The sequence below is a fragment of the Cornus florida genome, unplaced genomic scaffold (genome assembly GCF_030987335.1).
Source record: "Cornus florida cultivar Cherokee Brave unplaced genomic scaffold, ASM3098733v1 CherokeeBrave_3.0.0_Hap2_Chr05, whole genome shotgun sequence".
Lineage (NCBI taxonomy): Eukaryota > Viridiplantae > Streptophyta > Magnoliopsida > Cornales > Cornaceae > Cornus > Cornus florida.
The window spans coordinates 27,651,090-27,672,159 of record NW_026775575.1 but is presented as its reverse complement, the minus strand read 5'-3'; the positions used below and the strand labels follow the sequence as shown (position 1 = coordinate 27,672,159).

At 36.3% G+C, this 21,070-nt stretch overlaps 1 protein-coding gene across 1 annotated transcript; it reads left to right on the top strand.

Moving 5' to 3' along the window:
* Positions 1 to 1,891: 1,891 nt before the first annotated feature.
* On the top strand, positions 1,892 to 19,513 carry LOC132306215 (zinc finger CCCH domain-containing protein 32). The gene is made up of 8 exons (XM_059803535.1): positions 1,892 to 2,130; positions 2,215 to 2,326; positions 2,466 to 2,608; positions 3,048 to 3,113; positions 3,269 to 3,388; positions 3,578 to 3,868; positions 3,951 to 4,268; positions 18,709 to 19,513. Exons 2-8 carry the CDS (start codon positions 2,233 to 2,235, stop codon positions 19,105 to 19,107), a joined length of 1,431 nt encoding a protein of 476 aa, XP_059659518.1. The 5' UTR covers positions 1,892 to 2,130; positions 2,215 to 2,232; the 3' UTR covers positions 19,108 to 19,513.
* Positions 19,514 to 21,070: the final 1,557 nt, after the last annotated feature.

The following is a 21,070-nucleotide window of genomic DNA, read 5'->3' as shown; positions in this document are numbered from 1 at the left end:
ACCCGTAATGAATAATCAATACTTAGTGTATAACATGGATGTATTTGAGAAAATTTTATTTGCGCCCCTTTGCAATATACAATGGGAGCATTCAATCATTTATAATATGGATGTAGTTGGGAAAAATTTCAAACGTACAATGAACGTATTTAATCATTTATTACCGTAGATGATTCAAATATGGCCAGTGTAACAAAGTGTTTTTTTCTAGGTGTAGTTTAACTCATCAAATAGGGGGGACAATTCCATTTTTGTAAAACGTATAAATGGGCTTTTAGGGTTGGTTTATTTCAATCTGACAAAATTAAAGACCATGTCCAATCAAAAAAAGGCAACATCACCTACTTTGTCTATATAGCATGCCTTTTACTCATGCATATAACTTTACGTTAATTTTTAAACTTTTCATCACATATAGGAATATATTCCCAATTTTAAGTGAGGGGGGAAAAAATTGTTCCCTCAATCATTATAATACAAAGTATCAAAATCTTCCACCATGTTAAAAAAGAGGCATGTTTTCAATCTCTCAAATCTTTGACTATTAAGACAAGATTTATCTACTCATATGTTAGGAGGTCATTTTTTTTTTTTTTATCATAAATATATAAATAATTAGTAATTATAAAATTAGAAAAGTAATAAATAGTAATAATAATTTTTTTTTAGAATAAATTTAGTCACTCAATTTAAATTTTTTATTTATCACTTTTTTAATTTTATAATTACACACTATTTGTGTATTTATTATTAGACTACATCAAATTACCTACTCAATGAGCAGATAAATAGAGTACTTAAATTTCATATTATTTGTATGGACGTTTAAACTGAACTTATTAATCACTGTCTGAAAATTTATATAATTCAATTTAATAATCTCTGGTTACATATAAAAACAGAGGTCAACCACAGAACATAATGTAAACGACAAAGTTGTACTTTGAAATTTTACAACTAGAAGAGTGAGTGCAGCGAGTCCACTAACTTTGGTAATAGCAAAGGTTAAATTTGTCACGTACACAACGAAACCACACCTAACTGAACAAAGGACACTTCTGTAATTTCATTAACAAGAATTTTTACAAGCACAAGAGTGAATCACACCAAACTACGTAATAGCAAAGGCTAAGGCTAATTTTGTCACCTAAACAGTGACGAATTATTTTTGTGGGTCATAATCGGGCCGTATTTATATTAAGATATTATATTAAACATATAAATTTAAATTAATTTATTTAATAATTGTGTCAAAAATTTTTAATATTAACTCAACATGTTTATTAAATGGATACACGTTTTAACTTTTTTAATGACTTATTTATCAACTAGACATTTAATATTTAATTAAATAATAAATATAATAGAAAAAATTTGTTACAATTAATTCAAATATTTAAAATAAAAATAAAAATCATACGGCGTAGACAAGATTTATATTGAAATGAGTTAAATATTCATAATAATTGAATTTAAATAAGTAACATATTACATAAGTTATATTCACGATTATAATATGTTGAGTTAAACGTAAACGAGTTAAATGGGTTGAACTCCTCAACTCTAATCTGACACGGTTAAGTAAATGAGTTAATCGTGTCAATTCATTTATGATCTGAACTTGTTTAAGGTCAACGCAAACTTACTTATTTTATATCGTGTTCGAGTTGAGTTAACGGGTCGTGTCATAATTTGCCATTGGGTGTAAACACCAAAATCACACATCACTTTATCTACTTACACCTGAATTCAAGGACATTTCCGTAATTTTACTAACCAGAAACTTAGAAACCACTGTCGGTTACCTATTTATTCCCGAAAGGCCGTTTAAGCTGTTCCGCGAAATTACCATTTTCCCAGGTGCTTTTTTTAATGTCCACCCTTTGGACACTTTGGCGGGTACGAGAACAAACAGACGAAAGGAGCTTCCCCACTAGAGAGAAAGGGAGTATTTTAGAGAGAGAGTGTGTTACTTTTAGAGAGAGAGAGAGAACACCAACAGACCAGACCGTACGGGCTGGTATAGAGAGAGAGAGAGCGCGCGCGCGAGCATTTTCTCCACTGCACTGTAGTAATCTCTCTTCAACGCGATCTCCCCTCGATCAAGCTCTCCAATCAATTCAGAGTAGTGTATGTCTATATCTATATAAGCATATATTATTCCCTTTTTGCCCTTCTTCCCTTTTTCTCTGTAAGGTCGTAGTTATACTACAGAACAAAGCCCCATATTCAATGGAGTTGTACGGACGGAGCACAGCGAGGAACGGGTCACAGTCGGATTCGCCGGGTGAATGGGGTCCACCAGTTGCCGAAACGGGTCTCGAAGGTGGGTTCATTGGACTTGCATTTGAATTTCATTGGAAATTTCCAGCTTTATTGTTTGTAATGCACATTTTGAATTTAGGGTTTCTGTAATGCAACGGTTGAGGTGGGTTTTACCTGGGTTTCTGTGTTCCCAAATGCAGAATCGATGCGGCGTTTTGGGTTGTGGAACAGAGAATGGTACCCGGAGCGACCCGGCCTTCCTGACTGTGCCTACTATATGCGAACTGGATCCTGTGGATACGGTAACAAGTGCCGTTACAATCACCCTCGCGATCGCAGCTCAGTAAGCCCTTGATCATTGTGTTTTGCTATTGAATTCATGCGCATTACATTTTATTCAGGGTTTATATATGTGTATGTATGTGTGTGTATGTATATACATGGTGATATGGGTTTCGGTTTCCAGGTGTGGTGTTTAATCCCAATTTCTCAATAATAGGAAAATATAGTTTATGAGATATATAATCTATATTGGCTTTGTGCAATTTGAGTGTTTTAAAGTTTAAGGTTTTATTTGTTGAAATGTCTTGGGGTTTTGTGTGGTTCTTAGATAGAAAGAATGAGGAAAAAATAGGTAAAAATTCTTTAAGATGGTGTAATTTGTTGAATATGTAAAAATTCTAATTTGTTGAGGTAAATATTTTATTTTATTTTCTCTTTGTAATTTATAATTGTAAGTTAAAATTTGGATTCCTAAATTATTGAATTGGAACTCTTGTCAGTTTGGGGAACCTGTAAGGATCGGAGGAGGGGAGCATCCAGAGCGATTGGGGGAGCCTGTATGCCAGGTATTTTGTTGTCGGGTTGATTTTAAGATATATTGCTGCTGTTCTTATGCTTTATCTTGACTAATGTTGATTCCTCTGAAATATGATTAGATTTCTCTTATACAGTTGGATTATCCAAATGATGAAATGGTTAATTATTCTTCTGAAATGTTCAGTATTATTTAAGGACTGGAACCTGTAAATTTGGTGCGTCCTGCAAATTCCACCATCCTAGAAATGGTGCTGGATCTATGAGTAATGTGCGATTAAATAGCTATGGATACCCAATACGACCGGTAATAATTATTTCTACCTGTTCTTTCAACATCACATATACGTGTATGTAAATGTAAGTTATGTACGCATGAATTTTCATTGATGGTTGTGCGCGGGCACGCGTGTTTGCATTCACATATATAACTTGCGCATGGTATATAATCTTAGGAAGGATACTGAGGTTGCATCATATGTATTCATTCCAACAGGGTGAGAAAGAGTGCTCCTACTATTTGAAAACGGGGCAGTGCAAATTTGGTATAACCTGTAAATTCCATCATCCTCAACCAGGTAGCTTATCAATGCCGCCGTCTGCACATCCTTTTTATCCCACTGTGCAGTCTCCTCCTGTCCCTTCTCCTGAACAATATGGGGGGGCATCGACTAGTTATAGAGTTGCAAGGCCACCTTTATTGCATGGTTCATATGTTCCAGGTGCTTATGGTCCTGTGCTGCTTTCCCCGGGAGTGGTTCCTGTTCCTGGTTGGAATCCTTACTCGGTATGGAATATTTTTTTTTGCATTGAGATATTACCAAATGTAAATACTCCTTTTTATAGTGTTATTAGTTTTCTTGATGCAGGGACCTTTAAGCCCCGTCTTATCTCCTGGTGCTCAACCCTCAGTTGGAGCAGGTTCTATGTATGGAGTACCACATCTATCTTCTTCAACGCCTGCATTTACAGGATCTTATCCTCCCTTACCATCTCCTACTGGTCCTTCAAGTAGCAGCCAGAAGGAACGCGTATTTCCAGAGAGACCTGACCAACCTGAATGCAAATACTATTTGAAAACCGGAGATTGTAAGTTTGGATCGTCTTGTAGGTATCATCATCCACCAGATTGGGTTGTATCAAGGAAAACTTATGCCCTCAGCCACTTGGGTTACCCTTTACGTCCGGTATGTATAATCGATCCTTTAGTTCATACTTATATTTTCCACTGATCCCCAGTGTAGCAGCTACAGAACTGGAATTTCATGTCTTATTATTGTTACTTTTAATTACAGTTGGTTATTATGTGTTGAATGCTTATGCATAAAAGATAATTTTGATTTAACTGAAAATGTCAAAAGGAAATCCATGTATTAGTTTATTAAAGTTGTCCTTGTCTATCATATGGTTAGGAATCTGAATTAACTTCCTGATCAGAATTCTGATTTTTATTTTTAAGCCCACTAAAGGCGTCTAATTGATGTCTTCAACACATTAGAACTGGAGTCTGGTACATGTCAATGCATTATATGAGAAAACAGAAGAATTTAAAGGTTGATGAATATGAGTGGGCTAAAGATGATTTCTGAATAGTATTTATTCATATTTTTTCTTTTCTCATGTAAATATAGATGTAACACATATAGAAAGCTTCAGGCACATGCTATTTCTGTATTTTCTGTAATGCATGAGATAGACCTATTTATTTTAGTTTATGATTGTGTTGCTCAATTATATTTAAACTTCTTGTAAATGTAAGATGCTTTCATGAATAAAATTTCCATCTTGCCCAGGAAACAAAGATGCTTTCAGGAGGTTCATATATATGTTATATACGTATATTGATAACTTGAGGGTTGTATGCGATCCAACATACTACTCCTAAGTTGCACTTATGTGAAATTAGGAGAATGATTGATAGAGGAAGGATTAAGATGAAATTATAATAATTGAAGAACTATGTTGGAAACATTTTGCGTTTCTTGCTAAGATGGTTGATGACTCAAGCTCTATATTACTTATAAAAAATTAAAAAAAAAAAAGGTTGATGACTCGAGCTAGCTTCAAACATAGAGAAATGATGAAGTTTAAAGATAACAAAATAATCTAAATATAATTTTTTACTAGTTCATGGAACATGCACTATGGCTAAGTTGAATTTTGTCATTGTATCATTATAAAGAGAGGCATTTAGAGTAAACACAAACATAATTGAGGGAAACCATGGAATGGGATCGTGGTTGTTTTTGGTATTTGAAAATTGTTACCAACCATCTATTCTAAAAGCTGCTTTTAAGGTTTTAGAGAGGGTGTAACTTTTATATTTAAATCCTTCAACATGCCCCCTCATGTACACGTCTTCTTTTGGTCCAACATGTGTCTTAGGTTGATGGTGAGGTCTGAACAAGGACCTTGCCTGCCTTGACCATGTTAACAACCATCTACTCTAAAAGTTTAAGCTTTTAGAGAGGGTGTAACTTTAATATTAAAATCCTTCACATGGACATACAATTTGGTCAAGCTTTTGTTATACCAACCTGATATCCTTTGCCCAGTGCATCTTTAAGGGCATAATCTTACACTATATTATGGGCTTTAAAGGCATTAATAGTTTGCTTGTCTTGCTCTTTTTACCTAAAAAATATGTGTATTTATCCTATTTCATTTTTCGCGCTAATGGCAAATGCAGCATATTGTCCAAAGTATGTCCCTGCTTCTTCGATCTTATGTCCCTGCATCTTCAATCTTGTGATGCTCTTTGCAGTTGCTGCTTATGACAAATCCAATATGTTGTATATGCATATAAATCCATAAGTAATATTTCATTAAGAGCACTCAAAATGCATCCCAAAAACTAAGGCAAGATTTCATTAAGAGCACTCAAAAGGCATCCCAAAAACTAAGGCAAGACCAAGAGGTCTGCTATACAATCAATGTATCCACAAAATTCACTATATCCCCCATTGATTTACAATTCCAAACTCAACCCAAAAACAATAAAGCATAAAGAATAGAGAACTTGAGCACCCAAGCCGGAACCTCAACTCCATCAAAGGACCGTCTGTTACACTCAGGCACAACCCCGACCATAAAGAAAGGGGCGCCACCCTGACCATAAACAAAGGGGCGCCACCCTTGAAGTATCTCAGGCTTCCCCACTGCACAACTCTCCAACCTCAAGCATGGATGGTGGGGACTCTTGCATAACCAATGGACTCCAAAAAGAGCAAAAAACATTGCCCAACTATCTCGAGCTACCAGGCAGTGCAAGAAAAGATGACTAATTGATTTTTCATCTTTCTTGCACATACAACACCAGTTAACGATAACCTGATGTCTCTTTCTCAGTTTATCAATAGTCAAAATCCTCCCAAGCACCACCATTCATGCAAAAAAGGCCACCTTGAGCGGTGCCTTAGTTTGCCATACTGCCTTCCAAGGGAAAGAAGGCCCTCTAGTGTCTGAGAAAGATGTGGATAGGTAGACGCTAGTGAATGATCCCCACACCACATATCCGTCCAAAAGCTGACACCCCTCCCTCTCCTCACCCTAAAGCGGTTATGTTTAGAAAATTCGTCCCACCCTTTCTGGCTGGCTTTTCAAACACCCACCCCAGCTGGCTGCCGCTGCCTCACCTCAAGGGAGCACCACCCACCCCTGTGCTCCCCAAACTTGCTGGCTATGACCCTTCTACACAACTTGGACCTATCATCCCCGAATCTCCACAATCACTTACCCAACAAGGCCTTGTTGGACAGCTCCTTATGCCCAACCTTCCAAATTGAATAGGCCTAGAAACTTGCCCCCAATTCACAAGGTGGTATTTGAACAATTCTGCCATACCACTCCACAAGAAATTTCGCTGCAACTTCTCAATTCTCCTAACAACAGAGATGGGATATACATATATATTCTTTGGTAGTTAAGCATGCACACACCCAGCGCACTCACACACCCACCATTTCCAATTTGCCCCAATGGGGATTGGACTCTCAACCTCCCATATGGAGGAGAAGTAGTTACCAGTAGGCTAGACACTGAATATTAACTGTTGTAAGATTAAATATTCTTGTGCGTGTCATCTTTTTTATTTTTGTGTGTGTGTGTTGGGGGGGGGGGGGGGGGGGGGGGGGGGGGGGTGTGTGGGGGGGTGTACTTATTGCTTATGTCTCACCTTTTTTGCCACTTCAATCTTCAACTTAAGATCACTTTACTTATCAGACAAAATAAAAAAGATCTGTTGCCAACTTTGTACCATCACCTTTAGGAGATTGAATCGAAGCTTGCAGATCAGGAGTAAGTACTCATTTGTCAACTTGCTCATATTGATTGAAGGTATCAGCATTTGTTGAGACTAGCAATGAAACTCCTCTGGTCTTGTTCCTTATTTCTGGCATTTTTGGGGAATTTTTAGGTGGTGTTTGTAGTGCTTTTGCATGTTATTATTATTTGAAATAGTGCATCAGATGTAACCAATATATTAGGACCCATTTCAAATAATATTAAATAACAATTCCTGTTCATGTGAGTCCTTTATATTAAACTGAAGTTGGTTACATTAGGGGTTCAAACTTAGGCCAAGGTAAAGATGATCACCAACTTAAGTGTAATGGAGCTAATTTTGATCTAGAAAGCCTGTGAAATGGCTTGTGAAGGATTGAGGGGTTCTATTCGATGTTTTGGTTTAGTGCTGGTCCCATCTGCGTGGGTTGCTCTGAGAGGAAGACTGGAGATAGATCTGGCTTTTGGCATTGTTTTGCGCAAAATGGCTTCTCACAGACTTGAGCTCACATTTTAATACCTATCATCCTGGGTTTACCATATTCTTTTTTTTATTTTTTATTTTTTTATTTTTGATAAGTAAAGATTGTATAACGAAGCATTCAAAAGGGGAACACATCCCTCAGAAAACCATATTCTTTGTTTTGAATTGATCTTTATTATTTATTAAATCTGGAGAAGTAGAATGTGTGATTCTGTGTTATGAGTACTCTAAGGTGCAAGCAGAATTGTGGACTGGAATTTTTAAATAGGTTGTAAGAAGTATCAACTTTGACATACTGTAACTTGTAGTAGCCTATTTCTGTGAAACTGTGTTGATAGGTCTATATAGCCCTGTTTTGGAAGATTTTTGACTCTGAGTGTCTACAGGGGCAGTGCCAGGATTTCATTACAGGGGAGGCGCAGTGCACTTGATAAGAAAAAAAAAAAGGAGCTAAATCAAAAGGCGAACAAGAAAAAAAAAAAATCATCGCAAAATAATATGCTAAAGGAGTAGTGTAATAAAAATAAATACTTGACAAATATAGAAATCAAAATAGTGATTGGTAATATTTTCGTTGAATACAATTACAGCTGTCATCAACTTAATATTTTCGTTGAATACAATTACAACTGTCATCAACTTGTATTCTTATTTTGAAGTGATACATGAAATTACACACATTGATTTAAATAAGAAGAGAAAAAAAAAGAACAAGAATAATTCTAAGAAGTGGAAAAAAAAAAAAAAACAAAAACAAAAACAAAAAAGAACAAGAAAAATGAGAGAACTGTGAAGGAAAAAAAAAAAAAAAAAATGAGTTTGATTGAAGAAGGGATGGAGTATATATATTTACCAGAAAAAATGGATATGGTATATACATATATTAGGAAATCATATGAATTAGGAAAGTAAAAGTGAAAAGAAAGAAAAAATTAAGAGATAATTATTGTTGGGGGGGTGCCTTAATTAGCTCCGCCCTTGAGTGTGTGTGTGTGTGTCTCTCTCTCTATCTTTTTATTTTTTTAAACAAGTGTTCCGTTATTAAGTTTCATGGTAGAGTATATGTTTTGAGACCGTAATGTCCAAACATAACGGATGGAGCAAGGCTGTTGGGTGGCTGAATGACTCATGATAACAGCTTACTGGTGTTTTTCCTTATGTTTTATTTTAGAATGTCTATGTGGACCTGATTGGTAATATTTTTGACCAAGTGAGTGGTTGTTTTTCGCTTGAAAACTGAAACAGGTGTGTTGGTGTTCTACTAGTGAATTGGAGATGTGGACTCCTCTCTTAGGGAATTCATGAGTGACTGGAAATATTGTAGTGGCAGAGAAACTAAATGTACAGTAAACTGTTTGAAATTTGGTAGATTAAACTATGTAGGTTGAGTCAATTTGATAGATTATTTCTGATGAGTCATATGGGAATAAGGTCAGGATGATGATGATATCTGATGACTAGAAACTGTATGTACATGAATGCTTTGACAGTAGAACTATGCGAAAAGGCCACGACATAATCATAGAGTTCTCTCCCTCCTTTAAACCATTTCTCATAGGTAGATGAAGCAATCCCAAGGATAAATATTTGAAAGGTTCGCCACTAGAACTTGACTGAAGTGCGATGATCATCAAAATGAGACGATTTTATACATTTTTGTTCTAATCTAGTAATTTAATCCATCAAATGATGGAGCCTGATTCTCTCCAGATGAACTTATGGCATCCTAACAAGTGTATGTGAGGATTGGAATAAGGATTGCAACTATATGTAGAACTTGTCGGTATGAGAAGGGTCCACTAGCTTCTGAAAGGATAGGAGGTAATGGGATGAAGATGAGGGATTTTCAAAAAGTATATGTTATCTTAATTGTGATTGGCTTGGTTGGTGTCTGTGTTAAATGCAAATTAATTGCTTTATAATAGTAATGGAGGATTTGATGGTTCCTATGTACTGACGATTGTGTAAAAGGGAGCTTGACAGTACATGTGATTATTTTATCATCTAGTGAGGGGATCCATGTGGGTCTAAAGTAGCAATTGGGAAAGGGACTGCGACTCGGTGCAGGAATAGGCATGATTGCGTATAGCTATTAGGTGGATAAGCATGTTGTCCCATCAAATGCAATGTGATGTTGTCGATGTGGCAGGTAAAATGCTTAATGCAACCACCAAGAGCTTAAAGCTAGTGGTATCTCCTCTGTTTTCCAAGTGGATGGTTGTTGGTTCAAATTCCCGTTAGGGGTAATTGTGGTGTACTTACCCCAAAAAAATAAAATAAAATAAATGTTTAATGCGATGAGATAAGACAATAGAGGGAGGAGAGAGGCTAGGGTTGATTCGCGGGGAATGTGTGGTTGTCTAAAAAAACTATGAACTACTTTCTTCCTTCGTGTTGATTGAGGAGTGTGCCTTTAGGGTGAGACCTCTTTAATGATCCTTGAATTCCAGCTTCAGAGACAAATACCCTTAGGATCTTATGGCTTGTGTAAGTCTCCTAAGCCGTGCTCTTATCTTATTAACTAGCCAAAATGTCATCTTTGTAGTTGTTTTGAGGTTTATTCATAAAGATAATATTCTCATGGTCCTTTTCGATAAAGAGACACTCACATACTAAATTTCATCCCAATTGTGACTTGAACTATCAACCTCCTCGTTTGGGAAGTAGAGGCTTTAGTGCTTCCTCAATATGTTTTTGTATAAAGGAGTTCCTCTAGTTCCTTAGAGTTTCATACATAGAGGTCTTATACTAACCACCCATTCTAAAGTATATTGAGTGCCTTTAGGAAGACAACATAATTTATCTATAGAGAGGAGCTCCTTGTGGCAAGTTGCATCTTTGCTAGATTTCACACTCACAATGAAGTTCATCTACGGAGAGGAAGCTAAGAAGCACAAACGCGGAGATGGGACATGAACACGGACACGACACGACACGACATGGACAATTCTAAAAAATTAGGACACGGACACGGTAGGGACACGGCAAATAATAATTATATATATATATATATATATATATATATATATATACATGATGTTGTACTTTAAGAAAGTAAGAGTAATATTATTTTTTATCAACCTAATAATGAAAAAACAAATTATGCTTTGCCGGGAAAAAGAGAGAATGATAGAAAGAGGGTTAAGAAAGAAGAGAAAACAAAGAAACAAAGAGGATTAGGGTTTTGTTAGAAAAGGAATTAGGGCTTAGTAAGAATCCATAGAAGAGAAAAAGTTCATGGAAACAAGAGGAAAAAGGAAAAAGAGAGACAAAAAGAATTTTGTTCTAAAAGGAAAACAAAGAAGTATCTAGTGTTTGTGAAGAAGAAAAAGAAGAAAGAAAAGAGGAGGACAAAGAAGTAGAGAGAAAGACCATCCACCGGGAGCGAAGCTTGGTTGGTTAGAGAACAAGAGAGTCAAAGATGAATGTGCAAGAGTTTGAACCTTTGAACTAAAATATAAGCATAAAAACACTTCAACCTAGCTTTCTTTCTAAAATTTCTTAAAATCCCCAAGTGCCTTATCATAAAAAATAAAATAAAATATCCCAAAAATAGGGCACGCATGTCGGACACATATCCAAGGCGTGTCCAACACGTGTCCACGACATGTTCGCGTTGTGTCTGAATATTCGCAAAAAAATAAAAAATCTAGACATTTTTTTTTGGCGTGTCCGGCGTGTGTCCGTGTCTGACATGGATTCTTTGCCCTTTTAGGCATCTGTGTGCTTCTTAGAGAGGAAGTCATGACAACAATACTAAGTGCTTGTAGAAAGCTAGGACCAATCATTACAACATGATCTTTTGGCGAGACCTGCCTCATTGAGGTTTATCAATATGAGAGGAACTCCTTGAGGTCTTTAGTACTTCTTTGAGTTTCTTTCACTGATGAGGAAATCCTTAAGGTCTTCAATACTTCCTTAAGGTTTATCAACTAGTAACTTCTCGAGGTTTATCCCTAGGAGCAAAGCTCCTCAAGGTCATTAGTGCTTAGTTTAGGTTTATTAATTCAAGATGAGCTTTTTGAAGCCTTAGATTAGAGAGCATTTATTTGTAATGGCACCAAGGATGACCAAGGAGTGCCACTATTTGCAATTTTATTCTTCTTAGAGAGTGGGCTGAAAATCAGTGTGATGCCACTAGGGATGATTCCTGAATATGTGCACTAGGATTATTCTTGATGCCACATGTGGCATAGAGGCAATGTAGGATGATTTCTGATAGGTGACATTGCACATTGAGATATAGACACTTGTCTAAAAGTTAAAAGAGTCATACCCATCTTACAAACACAAGTGTTTTTTTTTTTCACAAACACAAACTCTCTCTCTTCACCCGTCACTCTCTGCAAATTGCAAATGCACACTCTCTTTCTTTAAAATCTCCACATTCCTAACTACACAAAAAGACCATAGTAGTTCCTTCACTCTTGCGATCCCCCTTCTCTATATGTGTGTATATATATATATATATGCCCTTTGTACTCTCTCTCAAAGCTCTCTTTGTTTTTATCTCATTTGGGTTCTTCAAGTTTACATGTTGTCTAGACATAAATCAAACGAGTAATTGGTGGCCGCATCTATTTGCTACAGGTGACACTGGCTGCCATAACTACCCAGCCATCGTTATTACCAACCAACTCAAAATCATAACCCTGATGCCCAAATTCTCTTTCTCAGAACCATAAGCGGAATGTAAAGCACCGAAATACATTCCACCGGCGATTATTTCGCCTTGGTCTTCACCGTCCCGACACCCCTTTGGCTCGACTGATCCTCTTATCCCACAATATTTAGAGAGAGAATCACAATCTAAGATGGGATTCATTGTGGAGTTGAAAGTGGGAATGGGACAGTGAGACTCATGCTGTTGTTTTAACTTTTAAATTTTTTCCAATCATTAACCCATTTCCAATCCATGTTAAGAAGATTTATATTTGTGGTGGGTTTATTTTTCCAAACTTGGGTGGATGGGATCCCGTGGTGGAGAGGTTTGAAAAGAGGTTGGCAGGATGGAAAAAGCAATATTTATCGAAAGGTGGGAGGGTTACATTGATGAAGAGCATGTTGTCGATCCTTCCTACCTATTTCCTCTCTCTTTTTTAGATTCCCTGTTCTGTGGCTACACAGATTGAGCAAATTTAACGGAATTTTCTTTGGGGTGTTTTAGGGTAGGGGTTCAAGTACTATCTGGTTTGTTGGGACCAAGTTTGTAGACCAATCCGGTTGGGAGGGTTGGGTATCAAGAGATTGAAGCCTTTCAATAAGGCATTTCTGGTGGTTATGGAGGTTTGGTGTGGAGAGACAAACTATGGAGGAGGGTGATTGCTTGCAGATATTGTGAGGAGAGGAGAGGTTGGTGCTCCTTGGAGGTGAGGGTCCTAGGTAGTGTTGGTGTTTGGAAATTCATCGGGAAGGGGTGGGGAATTTTTTAAACACATCAGATTTAGCGTAGGGGATGGCAGGGGAATTTGATTTTGGAAGGACATTTGGTGTGGGGATTGATCTTTGGCTCGCGCTTATCCTAGACTTTCCAGGATTGCAGCGAATAGAGACGCCTTGGTGGCCAACTGTTATCGATAGTAGGAGGACAACTTGGGATGTTCGTTTTTCAAGGCACTTTCAGAATTGAGAGTTGGAGGATGTTTTTGGGTTCTTGGAGTTGCTTTAACGTCAGGAGATTGTGGGAGAGGGCATTGATTCCTATGTTTGGGTTCCTTCTCCGCTGGGGAGATTTGTTGTGCAGTCGCTATACAGGTGCCTCACGGATGTTCTAGGGCCTTCTTTTCGATGGAAGGCTGTGTGGCGGTCCAAGGCCCCCCTCAAGGTGGGTTTTTTCCCGGCCTGGACGGTTGTTCTAAGGAAGATTCTTACTCTGACAACTTTAGGAGGAGGAAACAAATTGTTGTTAATTGGTGTTATATTTGCAAGAGAGATGAGGAGATGGTTAGTTAATCATCTTTTGTTGTGCTGTACTATGGCCCAAGACAGTTGGGGTCTTTTGTTGAGCTTGTTTGGGGTCCATTGGGTTTTGCCTAGATCCTCCAGGGGTTTAATTGAGGCTTAGAGAGGATGTACAGCGGATGCCCAAGCCCATGACTTTTGGAGGGTAATGCCTCTGTGTGTTTGGTGGTTTTTATGGACAGAAAGGAATAGGAGATCATTTGATAGCAAGGAGACTCCTATTGGAGCACTGAAGTTCTCTATTCTTTGTTCTCTTTTTTTTGTTGGATTTTAGGGAGAAATTGTAAATCCATGGGAGAGAGTTGATTTTTTGGACCCTTTGAGAATTTAGTGGCTAGGATGTGTAACCCCTTTGAACTCTTTCTGATACAATATTACTTATATAAAAATAATAATAATAAATAAAATTCAAATTGAGGTTGCGTAGACTGATAAGCCTGATTGGTTGAAGTCAAACTGGTTAAATCATTTGGTTTCTTCTGTTTATGAGATATTGCGTATAGTGATGTCTAGGCCAACATTTTCAAGAAAATCCGATTGAGGCTTAGTAAAAAGTTATTTTCAAATGTTATCGGTGCTTTCTTCAGAAGCATGGGGTGGCACCAACTGAGGATAAGATGAGGGGTTATTGTATGAGATGGTTTGGCCATGTCCAGTGAAAATTAATATGTAGTGTGTGTTAACCATCATCCACTCTAACAGCTTAGGTCGTTAGAGAGGTGTAACTTTAAACCCTTCAACACACCCCCTCACGTGTGGCCTTCTTTTGGTCCAACACATGTATCTTTTTATGAAATGGGATTCAAACTCACTTCCAAAATGAAAGTTTTCACCATGCTGCTTTTTGTTGTTGTTGTTGTTGATACCACCGATCCTCTAAATCAAGTCGTATCTCTAAATTCTCCCATATAGAACTTTGAGGGTTTAGGTCCTGAATGAAATATAGTGAGTATGTGCATTAAGTTGGGTGTGTGTGTTCTTAATTCAAAAGAAAAATGATGATGTTGAGACATGAAGGCATATCCTTGTAAAATATAAGTTGTCTTTTCATGGGCTTCAGTCAAGAGTTCTCATATGTGGCTTCTGTCTTTATGGCATGAAGTGAAGCATAGTTTGATATGTTCGCTTATGTAGGCTGACATATTGCTTGGTTGAAAGTAACTAAAAACCTGGAGACTAATCTCAAAGTTGAAATTTGATTGTTTATCATAATAAACTTCCAGGTCTTCGACATAAGGAATTCACTCGTTTAGCTATCACAACGGACTATGCAAACAGCTTGTCATGTGGAGGACCAAGGACCTCCCTTTTATTCCCTTGGATGTCAATTTGTTTCCCGCCCCAATGAGATGGGGTATTTGTGATCCCCTACTTATACTTTTGGGCCCTTCATCTTTCTGAATTGAGGCTCGGCTCGGCTCGGCTTGTGTCGTTCCAACAAGTCATACTAGTAACAGAAAAGCTATTACACTCGTGATGAGACAATGCGAAAGGGTTACTTTTAGTGAAAAAAAGATATTAAATTGTTTTACAAAATGCTAGAAGGCAATGTGGTGTACCTTACTTTTAGTGAAAAAAAGATATTAAATTGTTTTACAAAATGCTAGAAGGCAATGCTGAAGAACTGAAATAATATGCACACACAATATATATATATATATATATATATATATATATATATTTTACCGATGTAGAGTCTAACAAAGAGTTACAAATTGTAAATTGCAGGCTATTACCTTGCAAACACTTGGTAAGGTCAACTTTAAAATGACACAATGCTGTAAGGGAATTACTGTTTATAAGTTAATCTTCATGATCTGAGTTGTTGGTTTAAAAGAATAAAAAAATAAGTAAAAATTGAAAAGAAAAAAGAAGGGTAACAGATACATTTGTAATTTCAGTTTTTGTAATTGGTATAGAATGGAAGTCAAGAAAGGTATTCATTAGATAATGATAGAAAAGTGAGGATGCTGAGGTAGATGTTGCCTTGATGAGAAAGGTGTTGATAGATTTAAATATTAAAGTTGCACCCTCTCTAATAGCTTAAGCTTTTAGAGTAGATGGTGATCAACACGGTATCAAAGCCAAAGGTCTGTAGTTCAAACCTCACCGTCACCCTAATTAAAAATTGATAATCACGTGTTGGACCAAAAAGAAGGCTGCACGTGAGGGGGCGTGTTTAAGGATTTAAATATTAAAGTTTTAGCTTAAGCTTTTGGAGTAGGTGGTGATAAACAAAAGGGATACAGGATATGACTGAATTAGTGAGATAAAATATCAGAACTTGCTGGAACTGGAAGATGAGCGAAAATCATGAATTTTTTTTCAACAAAGCCAACGAGTGGAATTTTTTAGTGATATAGTTCGGTTGAAGGTTCTGCTAGGACAAAGAAGGCCTGAATTAATGTGGGTTAAGACGGAAAAAGATGCATAATGTCTTATTATATAGAAAAAAGATGTGACCCTAAAACCAGGGATATATGTGTCCAAGTTGGCCTTTTGATTGGGATAGAGAGACAAATAACCGTGCATTTAATGTGAAAGCAACCACAGCTCTTGCTGAATTCACTCATCATATTGTCGCACATCAGCAAAATGGACACGTTGCATTTTTCTTAGTTCATTTTAGGCAAACACATGTAGGTTACTTTCATATCTTTTTGTGACATCACATAATATGGCTATTCTGTGTGGAATTATGGCTGCTTCCTTATTGGAGTGATTCTTTTTAGAAATTGCTGGTGTGTATCTTCCTGTTAGCAAATTATCAGCAAGATTGAAGGCTGCACTTCTAGTAACATTATTTGTTGTCACATATTTCTGTTGAAAATACTATTCTTGTTAGTAACACGTGATCCAAGTTTACAGAATTGAGGTCAATTTAAGTAATGAAAGCCGAACAGAATATATATTTTTTCCCTTTGTCTTGTTTTTTGCCACTCTAGTTTCCTTTATTATTATTGTCAAGCATAAATTATTTTTTTCTCTGTTTATAGGAAATTTTGATGAAAGATTGCCTACAAACTTCATAAGGAATGGGGTTCATGTTATGGATTCAAATCCATTCAGTATATTATCCCTCTTCCCCTTGACTTCATATTGCAAACATTTAAACAAATTACCAACAAATGAGATGGAAAAAACACTTGTCAACAAAACAAAACAAAAAAAAAAATGAGATGGAAAAAACGCCAGCAGGCCTAGCTTAGAAGTGGATGTTTTGTTTTTGTAACCTTAGTTTTTTTGGTATTTATGTGCACCCTTGCATACTTTTATGATGTAAATTTTGCATGGTGGTTTGTTGCAAGTATTTAGTATCTAAAATGAAAGCCCTTCACATCTTCAGTCGATGGTGAAGAACGAAAGTAATATTAAGTAATGCAGAATCAAGTGAGATAACCTAGATGCGGTTACCAAGTTCTGAGTCACTACTCTCTGACTTTAAAAAAGGGAAGTTTGTTACTACTTGAATAGTATTAAATCTGTTATGTAAGTTAAATATTCGTTCTTCTTCTTCTTTATTATTCTTTAGGGTCCTTCCCTGAGGAATGTGCTTTGCACCCACAGATTAAACTTTGACATTATTAAGTCAAACGGTACATAACATTTTTGTTCATTACCAATTCATCTTCTAATATTATAATCATAGTAGAAGGGGAAAAAGAAATATCAATAGAATGAAAAGACTAAACTATCCCTCTTCTTTCCCTACTCTTCCTCTCTAGTTCTTTCTCTATCTCCTCTCGTTATGCTAGTCACCACCATGTAATAAATAAATCTCAAATTGATTATTGTTTATATAGAAGAAGGGAATGAGCCACATGTAAAGATTGTAAAGTGATTCTTGGGGAAAGCCTCACAATCCAACATCTCTTACTAATTTTAAACATCTTAATTAAGGGTTTAAGTACAAAAAAGCGAAAAGGGACATCAAAACATCAAGTAGAAAGAATTAAAAGGTAAGTAAACGGTAATGTTTAGAAAATAACTATTGAACGAAAAACAATGGGATTGGAATGATGACGTAAATAATTTGTGGTTCAGAATGGCGAATTGCATGAGGGATAAGGTGAAAGATATTTTGGGAGAAATTGAAGGAAAGAAGTTTATTGAGAAAGAAACATGGCGGTGGGGTGAGGAAGTGCAACAAGTGATCAATGAAAAACAAAAAAGTTCTAAAGCGCTGCATGGCAAAAAAGGTAAGCAACAAGAAGATATAGCCACAAATAATAAACTCAAATGTGAAGGCAAGAAGATAGTGAGCAAAGCTAAGTGAAACTCACTAAATGAATTATATGAAAATTTAGGCACGAAAATGGGTGAAAAAACTATTTATAAATTAGCAAAGAATTGAGATAGATCAGTTAAAGACGTGAGCCAAATTAGATTTATTAAGGACATAATAATAAAATCGAATTTGGCTAACTATATTTTTGGCCTTAACAGACGTGCTAACTATATTTTTGCCCAAACCTCCGAGGAGATTGGCCAAAGTTTACTTTGTGGGTGCAAAGGACAAACCTTAGGGGAGGTTAGGGTAATTTACCATATTCTTTATCTATTTTGCTCTATGGCTGGTGAAATTAGGTTGTATCAGTGAAATCTAGATGAAAATAGCACATGCAATTTATACATCAACATGTCATTGGATGTTGTGCAGAATGAGGTTATACTGTGCATGTCAATCTTGATGATTATAACCATAGACAATTAATGGCCACAAGAGATATTGAAGTATTGTGATCATATTTCATTTTATTTGTTTTTGTGATCATATTCATACATTCTTGATATTTTGATCAGGCTGTGTATTGCTTGTTCTCTTGACATGTCTTTTAATTGGAATATTGTGTGCCATCGGATCCGGAACCCATCCATCTGATTTCTGTTTTGATGAACAGGGGGTTCAACCTTGCTCTTTCTATATGCAAAATGGTCACTGCAAGTTCGGGCAAACATGCAAATTTGATCATCCAGTGGGATCGGTTAGATACAGTCCATCTGGTTCGTCTCTAACTGATATTCCAGTTGCTCCCTACATGGTTGGGTCTTCACTTTCTACTATGGCTCCTTCATTTTCATATTCAGAGCTACGTCCTGAATTTATTTCGGGGTCCAAAATGGATCCTCATTCAACTAGAATGCCTCCTGGAAACACTCCGAGTAGTTCAGTTGGTTTGATCTTTCCTCAGACTGGATCTGTCCCACTTTCTGATGTCCAGATGTCAAGTCAGAGTTCCGCCCCTTTAACCATTGGTAGGAGCACGAGACAAGGTGGTGAAGCTCATCGTTCAAGCTAAAGTAGAGTCCAAAATTCACTCGTTATCTTCAAGATCTTGCTTCACCTACATCGTCTGCATTCTTAGATCTTAAGAAGCTTAATGGAGCTCACCTTGAACAGGTTTCATTTCTTGCTGTCAGGATTAGTCTACCTATTTAGTATATCTATAGTCCAGCTTATAACTGAGCATTTATGGTCATATGGTCTTTTGTATGTTACTTATATTATCTCAAATAACTAGCTGAAATGGCAAACACCTTGTGAAATGTACTTCCTTCCTTCCTTCCCACAAATAACAAGAAACCTATTTCCGTCAGAAGTTATAAGCCTGTAACTGGTCTCCTTCAAACTTGAAACTTTTGTATATGATGTTCTGATTATTTTTGGAATGAAAAGGCTCAGTCAATTACCCTGTCTTTTACCAATCTGTATTCATGCATCCAGTTTCTCTCGATTTTTCTTTTTTGATTGAAGATGGAATTCTGAGTTTGTAAATCTGAAGCTTATTTGCGTAAAGGGCAAAGTGAGAAAACACTCGTACCTGTATCCTTTATTTTCCTTTATTTTGGTTATATAAGTCCGTTAAGCTTGAAAAAAAATGTGACAAAGAAAGGCTTTAGGTCACTGTTTCATTAAAAAATATCCATGTCTCTTCCGAAAATGCCCTTATATAAATAAACAGAGGAGAAGAAGATGTTTGGGATCTGGGTTTGATTGGGATCCATTTTAGTCATTTCAAGTTTAATTAGTTTTTTTTACCTATTTTTTATTCAGTTTATAAAGGGATACTTTAATCTTTTCGGCATTTAGGTCATTGTTTGCAACAAAATTGGATTTTAGGAAGTTTTTAGAACGTATGGGAGTTTATATATTCTATATGCATACTACAGGGTGTTTTTTGCCCGCGATCCTTTGCGTAATTGATAGGCTCAGGTTTTATGTAGAAATTTTCTTGAAGCTTCTCCGGGGCATCCATCATCTCAAAGCAGCCTCAGATTGAGATGAATGATATCCTATGGTATCTTCTGTATTGAAAAGGTTTAGGTAGAAATTTTCTGTTGGCAGTGGGAGGTTCATCTTGTGTATGGACTAATAAATGGCCAAGTTGTGTTTATGTTATTATTATTATTATTATGTTAAAGCTTAGATCTTGATCCTAAATAGTTAGTATAAGATATGATAAAATGTGGTAAATTTATAGGGGACAGTTGTAAATTGTGATCATTATGACTATATGCAGCACGAGTTTTGTAATCATTATTTATGTGCACCTCTTGCATACTTATATGATGTAAATTTTGCATGGTGGTTTGTTGCAAGTATTTAGTATCTAAAATGAAAACCCTTCACATCTTCAGTCGATGGTAAAGAACGAAAGTTATATTAAGTAATGCAGAATCAAGTGAGATAACCTAGATGCGGTTACCAAGTTCCGAGTCACAGAATTTCCTGCCGCTACCATATAGTATTCAAATTTCTATATAATTTCTAATTGGGATTTAACAAAAAGGAAGTTTGTTACTACTTGAATAGTATTAAATCTGTTACGTAAGTTAAATTTTCGTTCTTCTTCTTTATTATTCTTTAGGGTCCTTCCCTGAGGAATGTGCTTTGCACCCACATATTAAACTTTTTGACATTATTAAGTCAAACGGTACATAACTTTTTTGTTCATTACCAATTCATCTTCTAATATTATAATCATAGTAGAAGGGGAAAAAGAAATATCAATAGAATGAAAAGACTAAACTATCCCTCTTCTTTCCCTACTCTTCCTCTCTAGTTCTCTCTCTATCTCCTCTCGTTATGCTGGTCACCACTATGTAATAAATAAATCTCAAATTGATTATTGTTTATATAGAAGAAGGGAACGAGCCACATGTAAAGATTGTAAAGTGATTCTTGGGGAAAGCCTCACAATCCAACATCTCTTACTAATTTTAAACATCTTAATTAATGGTTTAAGTACGAAAAATGAAAAG